Here is a 20,034-nt window from a genome sequence, read left to right on the forward strand (position 1 = left end):
GATTAGATCTATGTAAGTCTGTTTTAGTGTCCGCATTGTTGTCTGAGTTCTCTGGGATTGTGGTTTGTAGGCTGGTTTTCTTTGCTTTATGCTTAAAAACCACCTATGAATGAGTATATGTGATAACTGTCTTTTTGGGTCTGGGTTATCTCACTTAAAATAATGTTTTCTAGCTCCATCCATTTTCCTGCAAAATTCAAGCTGTTGTTATTTTTTCGGCTGTGTAGTACTCCATTGTGTACTTATCCATTCTTCGATCGAGGGGCATTTAGGTTGTTTCCAGGTTCTGGCTATGACAAACGAAGCTGCTATGAACATAGTTGAGCACATGTCCTTGTGGCACGATTGAGCATCCTTTGGATATATACCCAAAGTGGTATTACTGGGTCTTGAGGAAGGTTGTTTCCTAATTTTCTGAGAAATCGCCACACTGACATCCAAAGGGGCTGTACCAGGTTGCATTCCCACCAGCAATGAAGAAGTGTTCCTTTTCCCCCACAACCTCTCCAGCATAAGTTGTCATCCGTGTTTTTGAACTTGGCCATCCTTAAAGGTGTAAGATGGGATCTTGGAGTTGTTTTGATTTGCATTTCAGGCAGAGGAGTTATTATATGTAATAAATGATTATGATAATAAATGAAGATGACAAAACACTCAAAATGATTGAAAGCACCTCTTTATTATAGGTAGGTAAATGTGGTTTGCTGAGGTTAACTGTATGCTTGTGATAGCTGAACAACAGGCTCGTCCATACAGCAAGAGTTATAATCTTTTTCTTTTAATATTGAGCTAGCATTTCTCTGACAACAAGGACAGATCGACTGGGCAGAGCTTAGTTTTAGTAGAAAAAGATCCCTCTCAATGCATGATGCTGCATTAAAGAGTACAAAATTCCTTTAAGCACTAACATTATGTTTAAGAACAGTGAAAGAAAAATCAGTAAGTGCTACAAAGCAAGTATTTTCTACAAAGCATAAATATAGTTTTATAATTTAAAACAGCAGCAATTTTCAAAAGATTGGCTGAACTAAAACTTTACACAATATTTACATATATACAAAATATCATTCCAGATGATCTTGGAGTTTTAAAACAGTATATTATAAACCCCAGTTTCTATCCCAAACCTACCACTGGATATAGGTGGCATAAGGTACTTTTTACAGTAATTTAAAGAAGAAAACAAAAAACAAAACAAACACCCCAATTCTCTTGTGCGTACACATGAGTTACAACATGCTGGCTTGGATTCCGTGTGCATGAAGAGAATTTTAAAATAAAATAAGGACTTTGCATAAATAGCTTTACTTGTTATTAGGCATGGGACCAAACAAATGGAAATAAGTATTAACAATTAAGACATATTTTGATGTAACCAGTACATACACTCTTAATGACGAAGATGAAGAAAGAAATAAAATAGTCTATGACAGACAGCCACAGCACCCTGTTTTGAGAAACAGCACCAAGCAACACAAAAAGGCAACATGGAAGAGGTAGTGTACACCCGCTAAGATTTTATGCCCATGGGGACCTGAATACACCTTAGTGTTTGGGAAGATACGGAGCCACAGCCAGCGGCTGGCACGGTTTTAGACAGAAACGTCGCACCGTTTGGAGCACTATCCAGTACTGCTCCGCGGTGGCGCGCAGCTCCAGCTGTCTAACGGGCTGAAAGCTTAGGGTACCCTTAAGGGTCCCAAGTTTATACATTTTCAGTTCTAGGGAATTCTTTACCAAAATTCAGATCAATAAAAAAAATTTAAGAGAATTAAATACGCTATCCATCATCGTCCTTTCAAAACGCTGTTTCTCCTTGGGAGGAAATCTTTTCTTCCTGAGATTTCTTAAGATTTAGCCACTGTCCCTTGCCCCCCACATTTCATAGACACACGGTTCTGTCTGCATTTTCCCTCTGCACCAATCACCTGACCCACAGCGTGGTTTCAGCACTAAGCCGGAGGCTTTAGAGAAAGCACACAGAACCGCTTTCAATGTGGAGCTTTTGCTGGGTTCCCAGATGAGGAGGGTTTTGCACTTCAATCACAGGAAGCTGATTAGGATTCTGGGTGTGAAAAAGGAATTGTGCCTTGTGCCAGCTGCCATCCTGAATCTGTAAAAGCAGAGCAGAATGCTTTCATGTGTAACTGCTTCTCCGAGCACTCATCCTCAATGAGCAGCACCCTTCACAGACAACGTGGATTCTCTTCAAGATTTAAAGAGACAGCCATGTTAGCTCTCCTGGTGCATGCTGGAGAATATCAGCAGCCGAGGCATGAGGAACCACAAGTTTGAGGCCTACCTGAACTACATGGTATGTTTGAGTCCAGATTGGGTATATAGAGTCCTGTCCTCTCCCCCCCCATAAAAGTGATTTAAAGAGAATAGAAAATATCTAGAAAAATACTAAATAGATAGTAGTAATTACTATCAATCAAAAATTGGAAGTTTTTTTCTTCTCCCTCACCCCATCTTCTTCCTCTCCCTTTCTTCTCTTCCCCTTACTATACTGGAGATTAACACTAAACTCTCTCACTTGCTAGGTGAGCATTCTATTACTGGGCTACATTTTTTTTAATTTATTTATTTATTTATTTATTTATTTTTGAGACAGGGTTTCTCCATAGCTTTTGGTTCCTGTCCTGGAACTAGCTCTTGTAGACCAGGCTGGCCTCAAACTCACAACTGGGCTACATTTTGAGATCCTTTATATACTGGTGAGACCCACAAGCTATCTACCTTTCTAAGACACTACCATGCTAACACAGTACCATAATAACACATGACCAAGATAACTCAGCATCTCTCTTTTTTTAATTTTATTGGTTTTTATTGAGTTCTACATTTTTCTCTGCTCTCCTCCCTGCCTTTCCTCTCCTTTTCAACCCTCTACCAAGGTCCTCATGCTCCCAATTTACTCAGGAGATCTTGTCTTTTTCTACTTCCCATGTAGATTAGATCTATGTATGTCTCTCTTAGGGTCTTCATTGTTGTCTAGGTTCTCTGGGATTGTGATTTGTAGGCTGGTTTTCTTTGCTTTATGTTTAAAAACCACTTATGAGTGAGTACATGTGATTATTGTCTTTCTGGGTCCAGGTTACCTCACTCAAAATAGCATCTCTTTTTTATACTTAAAAACAAGGTCCCAGCCAGGCGGTGGTGGCGCACGCCTTTAATCCCAGCACTCGGGAGGCAGAGGCAGGCGGATCTCTGTGAATTCGAGGTCAGCCTGGTCTACAAGAGCTAGTTCCAGGACAGGAACCAAAAGCTACAAAGAAACCCTGTTTCGAAAAATCAAAAACAAAACAAACAAAAAACAAACAAGGTCCCACTAAATTGCTCAGGCTGGCTTTGAACTCACTCTATAGACAAGGCAGTGCTTGAATACATGATCCTTCTGCCTTGCTCTTCTGAATGGCTGAGATTCTGAATGAGCCATACCATACCACCAGGCCCACTGTGGCAGTGTTATTTGTCAACTTTACAGAATCAAGAATCACTGGGGAGACTGGCCTCTGATCATGTTAGTGGGGGGTTGTCTTGATTACATTAAGTGAAGTCGGAAGAACTGCCCACAGCGGGTGTCACTATGTCCTAGACAGGGGATCCTGGCCTACACATGCATGGAGAAAATCACCTTGGAACTAGTATATGTGCATTCTCTGATCCTATGGCTGCTATGTGAGCAGCTGACCCACAATAAGCCTTTCCTCCCATAAGCTGCTCGTGCCAGAGTGTTGTATTACAGGGTCAGGGAAAGAAGCTGACTTTACAGTAGCACCGTTTTCTGACCTTTACTGCCAGAGGTTAATAGGGGATTTCTGCTTCTGATGTCGATGGATCACAGTTACAGACATGAGCTAAAGGTCTGCAGTATTCCTAATAAGGGTCAGACCCATCGGATCCTTTGTCAAGAATGTATTTGGTGCATGTGTGTGTGTGTTTTAAGCTAGTGGAAGACCAACGAGTTCTCTCCTATCATTCTATTGCATGGGTCCCAATGATTGACCTTGGCATCAGAGCTTTTACCAATGAGGCATCTTGCCAGTTCCCTCCCTTTCTTCAAAGTGTTCAGCTTTCTTGAGTAAAAGAGGATTAATTATCACAATCTTTGTATACTCAGTAGCAAATAACCAGAATTGCCTTTGTTAGAAGCAGTTAAATGATAATCATATTGAATCATCTTAGGTTCCCATCCCTCCCCCCTCCTCTGTGGTTTCCATTTGAATGGCTTTCTCCTTTGTTCTTGCTAAGCCTTCTGCTTCTCACATTACTGCAGCCTCTGCTATTTATATTAAATGATTTGGTCAAAACCATTATAAAATGTTCTGCATTAAATATTCTATGAGGAAAAGCAGAGAAACACAGTAGCCTAAATTTGTGGAGCTTTTTATTCAGAAGCCAATCTACTTGCTCATAGTCTTGTCGTGGTCTGAATCTTACAACGTGAAGGCTCCTTAGTGACTATTTAAGCTAATATCTTCATGTTAAAGCCAAGGCCACTGACTTTCACCAATAGGTCATTTGTCTGATGTTATAAGGTTGGTCTGGTAGCCAGACTGAAACTGTTGGAAAGACTCTGCCCTGCCAAGCAGTCACTGAACATAATGTAACTGTTGGATTCATTCACTAACCCATCAGGCGGATATTAAACACGCTGCTGAACATTAGGCATAATTGAATGAGCTGTCATTTCTAATTTCATTACAGTGCTTGGGAAATAGAAAGGTGACTAACTTCATTCTGACATCTGAAGTAAACAGCAATCTGACTGGGGAGAACAGACATAAATGAGCCATGCAAGATCAGGGAAGGCAAGGGCAAGAAATAGCATACACAGCCCGCATACAGTAAGGGCAGGATACATGGTGCAGACAGACACACGTACTAAATTCTTTATTGCTAGAGAAGTCAGGACACATTTGATGAGATTCAGAATTAAGCTGGGTCTTAAGGAATGTCAGAAACTCCCAGATGGTGAGAGAACTTGAGACAGGCATTGCAGAGGAAAGGGTTAATGGGCAACAGCAGAGAAAGGTAAGGGTAACAGAACCCCCTGGAACCAGTGTAAAGTACGTGGTTGTGAAATTAGCCTAGCGCAACCTGGGAGCATTTCAGTGGAAATTCGGGCACCGATACTTCCCTCCTATGCATAATGGGACTTTAACCTGTTTTACGGGGCCGGAGAGCAAAGGAGAGTTCAGTTAAACATTGCCAGCCGGCTGTGACGTGTGGAAATGTGCAGCTGTGGGTGCTCCCTTGTTTCTGCACCAACTAGCTGACGACCTCCAGGGAGTTACATTTTTATATATGAAATGAGACTAATCTTATTTGTCTGGGAGACGATCTCCTGTAGCCAAGGCTGGTCTTGAACACTTCATCCTCCTGTCTGCACATCCTAACTGCTAAGTTTATAGTGTGTACTCCCAAGGCTGGCTTGGACTAATTTTTTTCTTTACAAATATATTATGATTAATAAAATAATATATGTACTCTATGTTCAATTACCATATTAAAACAACCAATAAATAGTGGAATTGTTGTAATAATAATAATAATAATAATAATAATAATAATAATAATAATAATAATATCGGTTTAGCCATAGAATAGAGTAGTAGCCAGTGAAAGCCCAGCCTAGGAAGGTAGGTTGGGGCCTGACTGTTGCTGAGCTGTATTCAGAAAATTGATGCTCTAATTGTATCTCAGACACGTTAATGAGTCACTTCCTAGAAAGGTTTTGGGAAGGACTAAAGGTTACATGAACTTGTTGGGAATACTGCTCTCTTTAAACATAAAAAGAGAATAAGAGCAATCTACTTTTGACCATTTACCTATGAAGAGGGATGCTTTATGGAAAGCATAGGTATGCCGGGGGCTTTAAAACAGCGCCTTTCTGTTGTGTCAGTGTGGGAAGGAAATCCCATTCTCGTCACTTTAAGCCACATATCTAAAAGTGCCATTCTCTTACCTTGCAGTCATCCGAGAGGACTTTAGGTTCAAGTAGAGTGTTTTCTTCAAAAATCTGACCGTTCCATCCTTTGAAACTAACAGGCAATCCTGGGCCAGCTGCCCGCGTGCTGAGACAGTGGACGGTGATGACATGGGTGGCTTCTGCGCTCAGTAAGTGAAGGAAGTTCATCTGCACTTTGCCTACCCCAAACGCCAGCTGGTTTCAGAGAAAGGAGAGTCACGTCAGAACACGCGTGGATGCAGGGAACCGCGTCAGAACACGCGGGGATGTCGGGAATGAGAGTCCCGTCAGAACACATGGGGAAGTAGGGAACTTGAGGAAGGGCGCCCGAGAGATCTGGAGTTTAAAGGCCAACAGGTGGAATGCCGGCAAAGGTTTAATCACCTGCCCCCGTGCATGGTGGTGGTGGTGTGTGGGTGGGTGATCACGTGATCTCTGATTCTGATTATCACAGTAGAAACAGCTTTCAGACTACCAAGGTGGTGCCAGTGGACATGGGCTGGGAAAGGATGTTGATAACAGGTTTCTCTGAGTCTGTGTAAACTGGCTGCAGTATATCCATTAGGTCATTACACATAAAAATAGAATAAAATAATTTTTGTAGTGATACTTACAATACAGTAATGATTGCTGTTTGCTTGGCATAATGCTATAATCTGTTTTTCATGAGATTACTTCTGTGTGAATTTCATAAGATACGTTACAAGTTTGGAAAATAATTTAGGTGAGTGATTTGAATTTTCTGTCAGATTCTAAAGTACCTGCAAGCGGTGAGTCAGCAGGAAATGTTTACCAAGGGAACAAACACATGGACTAGCTTTAACTAATAGCATGAACAGGACAGAGAAGAGCAGGAATTAGCAAGTCTGACTACACATACCCACATCTGGAAAGGGAAGTAAATGCTTCTGTAGCCCCACACACCACCAGCACCATTACCATTGTCGGCATAATCATCATCTAGTACCACCACTACCATCATCATTGTCATCACTGCTGCCATCACCACCCTGCCACTATCATCACCCTGCCACCATCATTACCATGGTCACTATCGCTGTCAGCATAATCATCATCATCACCACCATTACCACCACTATAGCATCATCATCGTCACCACCACATCATTGTCTGAGACTTCTTCAGGGAGGGGTCCAGATACAATGTGAGTATGGGGTCGCTACTAAGGATTTATATTAAGTCTCCAGATATAAATGATAAAAATGTTGGTTGGGAGGTAATGATTCTGAGAGATGGTAAAGCAACAACAACGAAAAGAAAAACCCTAAGGAGAGGCACAGCATGGCAGAAGAGGGCCTGCTTAGGTTTATTTTGAACTGAACCCTAGTGCCACAAACACCAGGAAAAGAACCAATGTCAGAACAACAAAAGAAGAACTCTAAGAAGAGAGAAAATAAATGCACAGTTAGGGTATAGGGATAAAAATGTGGACCGTACTCCTTAAGAATGTTAAAGTTTAATTTTCAATTTGCTAATTTTTGTAATCCAAGTTAGATATGTATAGACTAGCAAGATTCCCCAGCCTTGGTTACCTTGTTGATAACACTCATCGCATGGGGCTGCTAACTTGGTAGATTATGATAATTTTCTAATTGTTGAAGCCTGATTAGGAAGTAAACAATTATTTTTCAAAATCTTGGCTGTTTCTCTCTTGGAATGTGTTAATATTGTTTTGATTATGGTATTCCTAGTTTTACTATTCAATACTAATCAATTTTCACACTGAAAACACAAAAATAAACAATAAAAACAAAACGACAAAGGTAATTTATGCAGTCTAGCCCACAGAGTGGAGTGAGCCCTTTGGTAACCACGGTTTCATCCCCAGGTTGCTCTTCACACACAGTCCTGATTTCTGGTCCTTCTACTTCCTACCGATGGCAGAATTGATTCAGTCATGGGAGGAACTAGCACAGTTTTCTTTACTGCTCCTAGCTTGTTTGTTCAATAGGTCCCTTCTTTTATCTCCTTTCTACAAAAATCTGTATAAAAATGCGTAAGCAACACCCAGGGCATCGAGGACATGGACACGGATGTCCATTTTACACAGAGAAGTACTGTACCACTCTCCATTCAGAGGAGCATGGAGCAGTCCTGTTCCCTCTGTCGTGGAGAACAGTGGTGGATGTCCACTGAAATCACACAATGAAAATCCCGGCTCAGTGAGGGATAGCCACTCAATAGAAACCAGCTGTGCACTGTGCCTGTCAGCCTGCTGAAGATGGGCAGAACTCATGATAGGCACGTGCCAGTTCTTTGCCAATGAGAAAACTGGCAAAGCCAGTTTAATCAGAAAAAGAAAGAAAGGGCAATTTTTATTTCAAGATGTTATCAATAGAACTGGGTTTTAAAAATCCTTGTAGCTCAATTTTTGTATGAAGCTAGTCTATTCGTTTTAAGCAGTGCATTTACAGAACTAGCCTTGAAACTTTGAAATAGTAGTCAGTGGATGTTTGCTTACAGGAGATTGTTTTATGACAACCAACCAATCGCAGCAAGCGTCTGTAGCAATATTCCTTTAGTGATGATACAATTTTCAACCAAGCTGTAGGTAATGGATTGTTGACCAGAGCAGTGCAGCTGATTGGAGGTTTTCTAAGGTCTGTGGATGTTTAAAACCACAATGTCGTGTTGCACAAACTTTAGGGAATTGAAGAAACAAGATCCACGGGATACACTGAATCAATCAGAGAATAGACAAACAAACTTTCAAGATTTATGGCACTTATTAACATTTCTTTTTTTAACAATGAGACCTGGACAGATGGCTCAGTGGTTAAGAGAAATTGATCCTATTGCAGAGGACCTGGGTTCAATTCCCAGCACCCACATGGCTCATAGCCATTCATAATTCCAGTTTTGAGGGATCTGATGCCCTCTGTGACCTCTCCAGGGACCAAGCATGTACATATTGCACACACATACATTCAGGTAAATATTTCTACATATAACAAAAACAAATCTTTAAAAATATTTTAACAATGAAAATATTTTTCATATATGATAGAGAATGAAGGGCAAAGGCACATATTAATTTCATGGTTTAAAATCCACAGCGATATGAAGACAAAGAGTGTTTTTAAATCCTTGTTTATGTAATACATAAGCACATGTTCTAAAATTCAGTACACACCTTCGTCACAGAAACAGGAGATAAACATGTTTGGCCACCAGCAGTAAAATTGCAGAACACCTCAAAGGCATCCGAAGAGCACCCAAGATTTGGATCAATCCAGTATTTTCCTATTAGTTTATAAAAAAAAAACACTAGGTTATTTCAACCTCATATTAAACTACACGAACTTATATAGTGTGTCATCTAAGAACGAAAACTCCTGAAAAGAATCTGCGTCAGCAGAGACTTATTGGCTGATTGGAATTTCAGTACCGGGGAGAGATTGGAATGGTGCAGGTTCAGAGGCTGATTGCCTTGTCTTGAGCTAGTTCTAGCGTCCCCTAGAGCAGCCAATGCTTGCCCACCTCTGTGTCTGGACTAACACCGTGTGAGTAACAGACAGAAACCTTTTAGAATCCATGGGTTGAGCGGTCCAATATCTCTCACTATTCCGAAAACTAAGAACGTCACCATTCAGCATCTTGGGCCTACGTAAAGCACCCTAATCACACTGTAACCATCCTAGAAGCACCTGCCAGTGTATTTGAAACTTACCTTGATTTATGACTTTCTTTGTTATGTACTTCTTAAAACCTCTTCCACATTGGAATGTGAAATTTGGGATAACCTAAATCCTTGTTCCTGGGCACCATGGTCACTCATAATTGCCCCCCCCCCACAATAAACTGCCTCTTATTCCCCTTTAGCTGAGAGCTACAGTTTTCATGTTGACACATGTCAACATATCACAGTCTTATCTGTCAAAACACACAGCTGATTGTAAACACCTATATTTAGCAAATGAATGAAAACTATAAGCATGTAAAACTGTTACCCAGGACTGTATTTCCAAGAACCTATCAATTTAAAAAGCATTCCGTAACTTTTATCAAAGCGATACACAGCCTGAGTTCAGTGCTTTGAACTCTGGATAAGTAGGTGTCAGTTAAGGCCTGTCTGTGAGCTAGCTCAGTAGGCAAAGGCACTAACCATTCAGCTTCATGGCCTGACTTTGATGCCTGGGACATGATGGAAAAAAGAGAAGTGACCTTTGCAAGTGTCCTCTGATTTCTGCACACTCACTGTGGTGTGGGTGTGTGTCCACACAAAGTAGATGATTGTAAAAGATTTTCTTAAAAAAAGGTAAACGTCAACTAGAAGAGAATGATCTTAAGTTACACAATTAGTATTAAAGTTGTAGTTAATTTACATTTCTGTTCTAAATTTTTATAGAGTTTAAAATAGAGATTTCATTTCAAATAGAAATGATTTCAACCTAGCTGAAGAAAATCGATCTTTGTGGGTAATACTGATGATTAAAACCAATAAAATTGGGCTGGAGAGATGGCTCTAAGGTTAAGAGCACTGGCTACTTCTACAGAGGATCTGGGTTTGATTCCCAACACCTACATGGCAGCTCATCACCGTCTCCTTATGTCAGGTCCAGGAGACTTAAATCTCTTATGGCACCCACAGGCTCTGCCAACAAGTGGTGCACACACACATGCAGATAAAACTTGCAAAATAAAACCTAAAAAATTACATTTTCTTTTCAGAAAGAAAGAAATGCAATTAAACAGTGGTTTCGTTTGTGTTTTGGCCTTCAGATCTGAAAATGGGCGGGGCTTAAATCACTACACCTCATTTCGGCTGGCCAATCCATAGCTAAAGCGAGGTCAGAGAACGAAATGGTTGTTTAGGAAACACTCAGCTTGAAGTCATGGTGCTACCCTCCTGATTCCTGGGTGACAGAATATTCAAACAGCACTTGATTCCAAATACAGGAACAGGAACTTTTGAATTATGTGCTGTAGTTTTCATGATTAACAAGAAAAAGCTGTCAAATAATCTTTTTTTAAATCAAGTGTCACTTCCTATCACAGGCTGAGATTGTGCTCCATTCTACCTTAGAGATTCCTCTGGCTCCTCCCAAGTTTCCCCTGCCTTGAAACACCCTTGAGTATTGTCGTTCTAACATTCTAACATGCCTGCACAACACGTATTAGCTGAATCGGTAGTTCACTGACAAGGACTGTACTCAAAGACAGTGACTTTCAAACTACATTGAACACAATGCATCTGTCCAAACATACTCAGTGGGCCCCACCTCAGAACTGCTGGTTTGCTAGGTCCTGGGTGTGGCTTGGGAGTCTGCATTTCCAACAAAATCTAACTCTCATCCAGGAAACACATTTGGAGAATTGCTCATTTCTTGAAAAAGAAGGAAGGGGTGGAGGACATCCACCTTCATCAGATAGCTTCCTTCCTTTGGAATCCCCCATATTTTATTAATTTGTAGAAATCTTAGCTGATTTCTCACCACAAGCCCATACGGACATCCAGTCTTATCCAAGGGAGAGAATGCACACCCTCGTCCATCATCTCTTCTATTTCAAGAAATTATTTCCTACTACTGTGAGATACTTGTGTAAATGAATGTCATTCCATCAAGCATTCCTTGTCTGTGTGGTTGCATGCTTTGAATTCAGACGCCATGTTCACAGCAGGGATCTGGCGGGAGTTTCATGGTAATATGACATACAGTTTATCTTAAGTCTATTTTATGCGCCTTATAGCTTTTGTGAGCCCAAGGGCTCCAATTCAATATTGGCTCTTCCCTGAGAACATTGCTTCTCTTTCTAGTTCTTTCATTCACGTTCTGCCCTGGCCTTGTCGTGCTTGACGTGGGAAGGTGTCTTTCCTGCCGCTACATCCAGATCACTTTCTTAAAAATGTTCTCCCTCGAAATAATCTATGTTGCAATGATCATCATCATGTTATATTATCTGCTGTCCTTTCCCACGGCAACTACTGAATATATTGCTTTGAATATTTTAATTTCTGTCTTGTTATTACTTTCAGAAAGATCTATGTATAACCCTATTGTTGATCTGTTTTTTTTAAAGCCACATGAACACTACTCCTAACACCTTGGCCACTCTGTTCCTGACTCTCCAATCTCCTTTTCTCCAACCATTACCTCCCAAGGCTGTCCACACTAGGCTGCACTACCGGCAGCTCTACCTTCTCAACAATTTTACCCCTCTGCTTCTCCCTGCTTACACCTTCTAGTGTCTTTAATCAATAGTTTCCTTTATCCCATCAGGGCTGACCACCTACTGATAACTCCATTCTCGATGTCCTCATGCCACTTCTTCCAGTATTAAGGTCTTCACCCCACTGAAGGACATTACTTAGGCAAGCTCTTAACTCTCTTGCCCCCAACACCTCATTGTGTTTGTCTTATAGAATCCAATCCTAAACAAGATTTGTTTTTCCAACTAATCTGTAGAAAGCAAATCCGGGCTGACCGGACTCACCTTAACTTAACATGTTCTGAGAATTAAGTTTTTAGCAAAACAAAAAGATATAGTAGTAACTATATGGGTGATTATAGACTAGCTAGAAATGAAAATGACACATTTTTTTTTGAAAGTTAGTGTTTCTCGTATTTAAGTGGTAATTGAGCCTCTGGGTTTAAACCATTTCTGTAGCATGAGTTCTAATTGGTCTTACTGATAATGTAAGACTTTAAGACAATCCTGAAGCCATTTTTGACAATTCTGAATAATCCTCTCAGCCTCTGTGCCATAGTGCTTCCCCTCCTCCCCTGGGAACCAAGGACCTAACAGCTACACTCGCACGTACTCAGTTCCTGAACAATTACCCATGTACGTATGCTTTGGTTCGGTTTCCTGGGAATCGGGGTCAAAATGACCTCTTACCTCATCTGATCTGGCAACAGCTCTCCAGTCAATTATTGGTAATAGCCCTTTCAAATAAGCCAATCAGAATAGTCAAAGAACAACCCCCCTTGCTTCTGTGGCCCCTTTAAAAGTAGACTGTACCCGCTATTTGAGGTCCCTCGGCTTCCTGAATGCTGGGGGACCCTGTCATGACAGAATTAATAAAATCCTCATGCTTTTGCATCGGCTATGGTATATGAGATGGTCTCTGGGGGTGACTCCTTCTCGGTGTTTGGACGCTAGAGTCCAACAATAAAAACCTGGAGTCAGATATCAGGGTAAATGCTGAAAGATCGGAGAAGTAAAGGAGCCAGCCACTAGAGAGACTTTTTAACCTCTAATGAATCCTCAGATTGAATGGGGGTATCCTGTTCCCATGAATCCTCCAACTGAATCCTCAGACTGAAAGCCCCGAGTTCCTGTCTCCTCCCACCTTATATTCCTTTCTCTGCCCAGCTATATCCCTTCCTATCTCCAATCTCCACTTCCCTAGTGTTGGGCTTAAAGGCGTGTGACTCCCAAGTACTGGGATTAAAGATGTGAGCAGGCTGTTTCTCTTTGAGACTGGTTCAATCTAGTGTAGCCCAGGGTGGCCTTGAACTAACAGAGATCCCTCTGCCATTGCCTGAGAGTTCTGGGATTAAAGGTGTGTGCCACCACTGCCTGGCCTCTATGACTAACTAGTGGCTTAGCTCTGCACTCTGATTCAGGCACGCTTTATTTGTTATAGCATAAATAAAACATCACATTTCTTTAGTGATTTTTCTCTAAACCTACTTTTATACTCCTGACCAATGCACTTGACTGAACAGGATGAGAAACTCTAAGGATGACAAACCACTTTATTTTGATATTTGCTGACTCTAGTTGGGGCATATTTAAATTAAACTACATTGTTAGGGAGTTCTGTAGTAGAGAATTTATGATTTTTTTTTCATCTTTAGGATCTCTTTATAATCTTTTATCTCTCTATCTTTGTTTTTTCTTTACAGCTTATATATCCCAGCAAAATCTTTCAAGTGACATAAAAATTACAATGTGGATACTTTCTGCCACCCAGCTCCCGGCCGCCTGGCTAGCTTATGTCCCAAAATAACAACACACAAACTGTATTCTTTTAAACACTGCCTGGCCCATTATATCTAGCCTCTTCTAGGCTAATTCTCAAGTATTAATTTAGCCCATTTCTAATAATCTGTGTAGCACTGCTAGGGGCGCTTACCGGGAAAGATTCAGCATGTCTGACCTGGCGGCTTGCTTCATCGCGTCTGCCTCAGAGAGCAACGGCCTGACAAGCATGCAAAATACTATCTTTTGCAAAATTGAAGTCTCAAAAGGATTTTATCTCTAAAACTACGCAAACTATTCAAGACTTATTTCAGTCCAGAGGACACTCTGGCCCAATAAATATGATTTTTTTTGAAAAGTCATCTTTGATGGCTTTGAATTGCCAAAAACAAGGATGTGTTCCTGCCTGTCACCCCTGAAGTCAGCCTTCCCTGTATGATGTGCTACCTAGCAAATACAAAGTGTAAGGGAGAACTCACGAGTGAGGTGATTTTGGCAGTCTATCTCCCTTAAAGACTATTTCGTGATGATGCCATAGTGGCTCTTGCTGATGCTTTATCGAAATGATGGAGATCTGAGCTGACTGCATGGCAGATCTCAAATGTTCTAGTGACGATTTCAGACAGGAGGCTCTGATGAGACGGACTTACCATCTGAAAGCTTGTACTCACAGCTGAGCAAATCTTTGCAGATCCGTGCAGGGTTATCTTGTGTGCCGAGGGGGTTCTTCATGCTGCTCAGTAAACTGCTAAGGTAGGTCAGAGTTTTGAAAATCTCTGAACTGTGGTTGATTAAAGTCACCTCAGTATTCTGGTAACTCTGCCAAGTCATCACAAAAATCATATAAGCAAGACAACCCTAATAAAACTCTGGACAAGGTGGACTAAGACTGTGACCCTAATTGCTTTTTAGGGAGCTGGGAATAGGGTGATATCAGCCTATTAATTCCGGACCTCAACAGAAGGCCAGAGTTCAGTTTGTAAGTTGACAAGAGATTTAAGGGATTATTATGCCTATGGTCCCAATGCTTTTAAAACTCCATATAAAATAATCAGAGTTTAGAATTTTATTTCAAACTTTAATATAAAAATGTTGTAAAACAAATCATACACTGAAATTAATCAGAACCAAAGACTACTTAGCTTAATGATGTTCTGCACAGTAAGAACAGCCATTCTGAAGCTGCAGAGCTTCACGTTGGGCTTTAAATTTTTAGCATCAAACACATCTTTATGTAATTGTCCACCACCCAAGATGAAGAACCCATGACAGAGTGAGAACTAGAAACGCAGCTAGCTTTAGATTCCCGTTCCTAATGCATGTCCATGATCTGCATGGAGTCTTCATCACACACTGATATTTATCTTGAGTTCTCTGTTCTACTGTTAGACTGTACACACAACACACTTGTTTGAGTATACACAGATGATTGGCTAGGTTTAGCAAAGGGGTGAACATGCTCTTCTTTTCCTTTCTGAGATTAATGAGTGATCAAGACAAATCCAACCGTAAGAAACATGTCTCATTTTACCTTCCTACCACCCCAACAGCACCAAAGCCCTTCAAAAACAAGGTCTTTAAAGGTTCTAAGTTTTTTGCTTGAAATAGTTTCCTTATGAAACATCCTGTGCATGTATTTCTGTTTTATTACACTTGAAAACAATTTCAGATTTTCTGTTTTAAATACGACTTTTGAGATAATGCCACATTTCAGCTTTCAAAAAAAATCCCCGTGTTTAATTTGAATATTGAAACTGCCAACACAAATAGAGCCAGATGTATTACCTCCATCTGCAGGGCAGAATTCGATGCAATCAGGGCCTGAATAGCAGCATGGATATCCATTTGTCTCTGTGCAAAACAAAACCATTTGAGATTGCAATAAGATCAAGACAGTGTTCTGAAGAACTATGTGTTCAGAATGTTCTGGAAACCTTGCTGGTAAAGGCTTCTAGATTGATCTGAATGGAATCTGCAACTCTTATGGCTACAAATCTTGAAAATAATTCTTAGTTATTTCATATGAAACACAGCATGTGGCTTTCATCCTGGTCCCACTGGTCTCCTTCAAGCAGGACCTGGTCTAAAGCTTACCAATAGAAGCTGTTTGTCCCCGCTGCACAAAAGTGTGCAAGGATCACTTCTCAAATGGAAGAAGAATGAAACACAATGCCCCCATGTGATAAACTGCACACTGAAGAATAAATAACTGTAGTCATTTTTAACAGTTCTATTCTTGGAAGGAAAGATGAATAAAATACTGCAGTCCTGTGGTAGTCACCGCAAGAGCCCAATCTGATACTTTTGTGGTCTTTCAAACAATTTCTGAAGTTGGAAAATGTACCATTAGTCCCAAAAGAAATAACAGCACAAACTCGATCTGCTCCTGCATTTAATAAAAAGATATTTTAAGAGAAAAACTCAGTATGACCATTTGTAATAGTCTTTTTATAATTAAAAAAAATGTCTTGGAAGTGAAGAAGCCTGGGCTCAGGGAAGGTTCTGAAAATCGCATCTGTGTAAGTTAGGCAAGCTATCTGATTTATCTCAGAGAGACCATGATACTGGGATGTCTATTAGCAGGCCCACAGGACAGAGGCTGCATCTCAACAGCTCATTCTCAAGTCATGCTTGGTAATCGGAAAAGCCATTGAAGATGATGGACCAATCAATACAAACCACTTTTGCCCCTTGTTTTCACATGTGACTTTCATCCTGGAAAAGAACTCACTCATTCTGCATACATGCATTTCCAAACACTATAATAAATACCGAGGAGAAAATGGTGAGCCAGAAAGAGCATTGCTCCAGTGGAGTGATGTTAGAGGGAAACGAGCCCTTATCACATGATCTACACCCACTTATCACATGATCTACAACCACACAATTATAAACTGTTATACGTGTGATAAAAGAACAGTGCCTGGGGCCATGAGAGAAAATAGGGAGCAAGACACTGGGAAGAGAACCTTTTCTTGTGGTGGTGACATCTGAGTGGGAACGAAGAGAGAGCATGGCTAAGGAAAGAGAGAGGAGTTTCCCAAGCAGAAATAACAAGCCTGGAGAAAGTCCAGGAGACATGGCCTGACCGAGGTGCAGGAAAGGTTAGGACTTTCTCTGTAGACCAACCAGTCCTATGATCTGAGACAAAGTCTTGCTATGTAAGTCAGGATGTCTTTGAACTCACTATCCTCCTGCCTCAGCACCTCCATTACTGGGATTACGGGAGGATGCTGGCTCCTGGTGTGTGATTAAGAGTATTAATTAGAACACGTAGCAGTGGCTCTCAAATTCTTTAGAAGTAGAAAACTCTCAGATTTTTAATATGGCAGAATGGGACTGGGGCTGTAATTCAGAGTAAAGCACTCCCCAAGTATACATTAGGCCATGGGTTCCATCTTCAATACCATAAACCACAAAACCCAAAACCAACCAGAATTATAACCGAGTGCCTTATAAGACTTTTGCTTATATAAGTTATAACTGTTAGTATTTGCCAAAGTAGAAATATAAAATAAAATTTAAAATGACTTATTAATTGCTTAAAATATCAATACATTTACTATATAATAAAATTGTCAAAATATTCCTATGTATTGTTTTTTTTAAACAAACAGAAATCTCATAAGTGTGTTATTGCCTATGCTTTTGCACATCTTTAGTGCTTAGGTAATGATGAAAGGTAAGAACTCACCTTTCTGAAGTCAATGGATTTGCTGTTTGTTTTGTTATTTCTATTATTGTATTGTATTATTGTATTTCAGATGGTCGGATCATCTGAACAACCATTCTATTTCATACGATGAGGTACTGTCCACTTTTAGAATTACAAATAAGAGCCAAAGGACTTGTAAGTGAATTTATTTCAATTTTGAGTTTGGACTAAAGTCCACATCCTGCAAAATGTGATTATCACAGGAGGAACAGAACAGGACTGAAGTCACTTCGGAGTTTTACTTCCTTCCTGGATATTGTCATTATCTGACCTTTCTGGTGGCTCCCTGGAAGACATCTAAGATCGTCTTTATTTTACCCAATCCAGAGGTCATCTTGTACAACACAAGGTTATCCGTGGGAGTGTTCCCCAAAAGTATGTGCAGTGAATTTTTAAACTTTGTCTAAAACAGTAGAAAATGAAGTAGCCACTGGGATAACAAAACGTTCCCAAGGAAAAGCTAGAGAATGTGATGTCTTAGAGACTTTGAAAAGGTATGACCCTATCCCAGAATCTGAAACCTCATATGATGGCATATGCACCAAAGAGACCCCAGAGGTGCCAAGCCATCAGCCTTGGCTGATCTCGAGGCTCTGTGACAACAGATGAAAGTTAAGGTGGAATTGTCAGCTTCCTGGCTGAGGACTGAAATGGGACCACAATTACACACAGACTCCATTAGCAAAATGGCAGCCTTATTGTCCCCAGTGCCTAAGAAAACCTAGTAGGAAATCTCGGACAGAAATTAGCTGAGCACTAAGCTGAGGAGTAACTTCCATGTTCACACATAGCAAAGAAGTAGAGATGACATCATTCAGAAACGTCAACTAACAACAATGAAAAGCAACAAGAATAATTCAGGTTGAGGGCAAGAATGTGATTTCTGGGGATGTGGCATTATGTAAACTGTCTTCTTTTCAATAAGAACACAGTTGGTTCTGTATATCTAAGGATTCTGAATCTTCAGGTTCAAACAAACAGGATCAAAAGTATAAAAAGTTTCTTCCTTTTTCTTGTCATTTTTCCCTAAGCAATACAGTGTAATAAATGGTTCTATTACACTGTATTTTATATGCAATTTTAACTTAAAGGTTACAGGAGAATTTGCAGATAATTTGTAGGTTGTAGGCAAATTTATATAAATGCCAATTTATATAAAGAACTCAAGCATTTGTGTGTTTGTGTCTTTGAGTCTTTGAGGCTTGAACCTGAGTTCAGTTCCCAGGACCCACATGTGGAGGGGAGAGCTGCCTTAACAAGCTGTTCTCTGACCTCTGCAAGTGCAGACTGACGTGTGCTCCTCCTAAGACAAACTAAAAAAGGAACTGTCTGTGAGAAATCCCAGATTGGGTAAGACAATGACATTGACTTGGCAATGTTTGAAGAATTAAAAGAAACTTTTTATAGGACTAAAGAATGGCAAATACATCTTATTAAATAAAACATTTCTGAAGTGGAGACAGAAATGACATTGAAAAGGCCCCCCTAGAAACGCCGGTGTTGAAGAGCACAGCTGAAATGAAAGCTTACTGTAAGACTCAACAGGAGATTTTAGAGGTCAGAAGAGAATGCCAGTGACTTTAAAGATGAGAATGAAGATGAATAAACAGAAATTTACAGTATTGATGGACCCGGCCAAGCAGACAGACATAGGTATAATGAGAATGGAAAGGGAGAGAAAAGGGTCCCAATATTTGAAATAATGACTACACCCCTGCCAAATTTGATGAGAACCATTAATACATTAATAAACGTATTTAAGAACTCCATGAACTTCCCTCACGCGTAAGGACTAAAATGTTGGGAAGTTGGGGGTAACGGGATCATGAATTTGAGGACAGCCTGGGCTACATAGTGAGTGATAGGAAACCCAGGTCATTTAGGAATATGGTATCTCAAATAAACTAAGACAAAGAAAGCAAACAAACAGAACGTTCAACTCTATGGACAAAGACAGAATGTTAACAGCAGAGATAGGAAAGGGTTGTCACAGTCCGGAGACACTCAGAGTAGCAGATGACTTTGCTCGAGACCCACAGAAGTGAGAAGGCAGAGTGGCAGCTTGAGGCGTGGACGGATGAGTGCAATGTCCAGCCGTGACGGGAAATTAAGGCATCTTCAGACAGATAAAAATGGGCATAACTTAACACCAGTCTGCTTTGCAAAGAAAAAGTCTAACGAGGAGCTGGAGAGATGGCTCAGTGGTTAGGAGTGCTTGTGGCTCTCGCAAAGGGACCAGAGTTCAGCTGCCAGCACCCACAGGGCTTACAACCATCTGCAACCCCAACTCCAGGGGATCTGCCCCCCTCTTGTGGCCTCTGCAGGCAACCTCATATACATGCACATATGTGAAGGTTGGACATGGTAAGCATATGAGGTCCTCAATTCAATCTGA

At 40.6% G+C, this 20,034-nt stretch overlaps 1 protein-coding gene across 1 annotated transcript in view; it reads right to left on the minus strand.

Moving 5' to 3' along the window:
• Positions 1–665: 665 nt before the first annotated feature.
• Col24a1 (collagen type XXIV alpha 1 chain) overlaps positions 666–20,034 on the minus strand; it is a 228,645-nt gene continuing 209,276 nt past the window's right edge. Inside the window, exons 56-60 of the mRNA XM_041678738.1 lie at positions 15,710–15,775; positions 14,575–14,743; positions 9,129–9,238; positions 5,972–6,169; positions 666–2,113 (exon numbers count right to left, since the gene is read on the minus strand). Of these exons, the coding sequence (XP_041534672.1) occupies positions 1,967–2,113; positions 5,972–6,169; positions 9,129–9,238; positions 14,575–14,743; positions 15,710–15,775 (690 nt within the window). The 3' untranslated portion in view covers positions 666–1,966. The remainder of the gene's footprint in view (positions 2,114–5,971; positions 6,170–9,128; positions 9,239–14,574; positions 14,744–15,709; positions 15,776–20,034) is intronic.

This window comes from Microtus oregoni, unplaced genomic scaffold (genome assembly GCF_018167655.1).
Source record: "Microtus oregoni isolate MIOR12 unplaced genomic scaffold, Mior012 000000F_ref0000247, whole genome shotgun sequence".
NCBI classification, from domain to species: Eukaryota; Metazoa; Chordata; class Mammalia; order Rodentia; family Cricetidae; genus Microtus; species Microtus oregoni.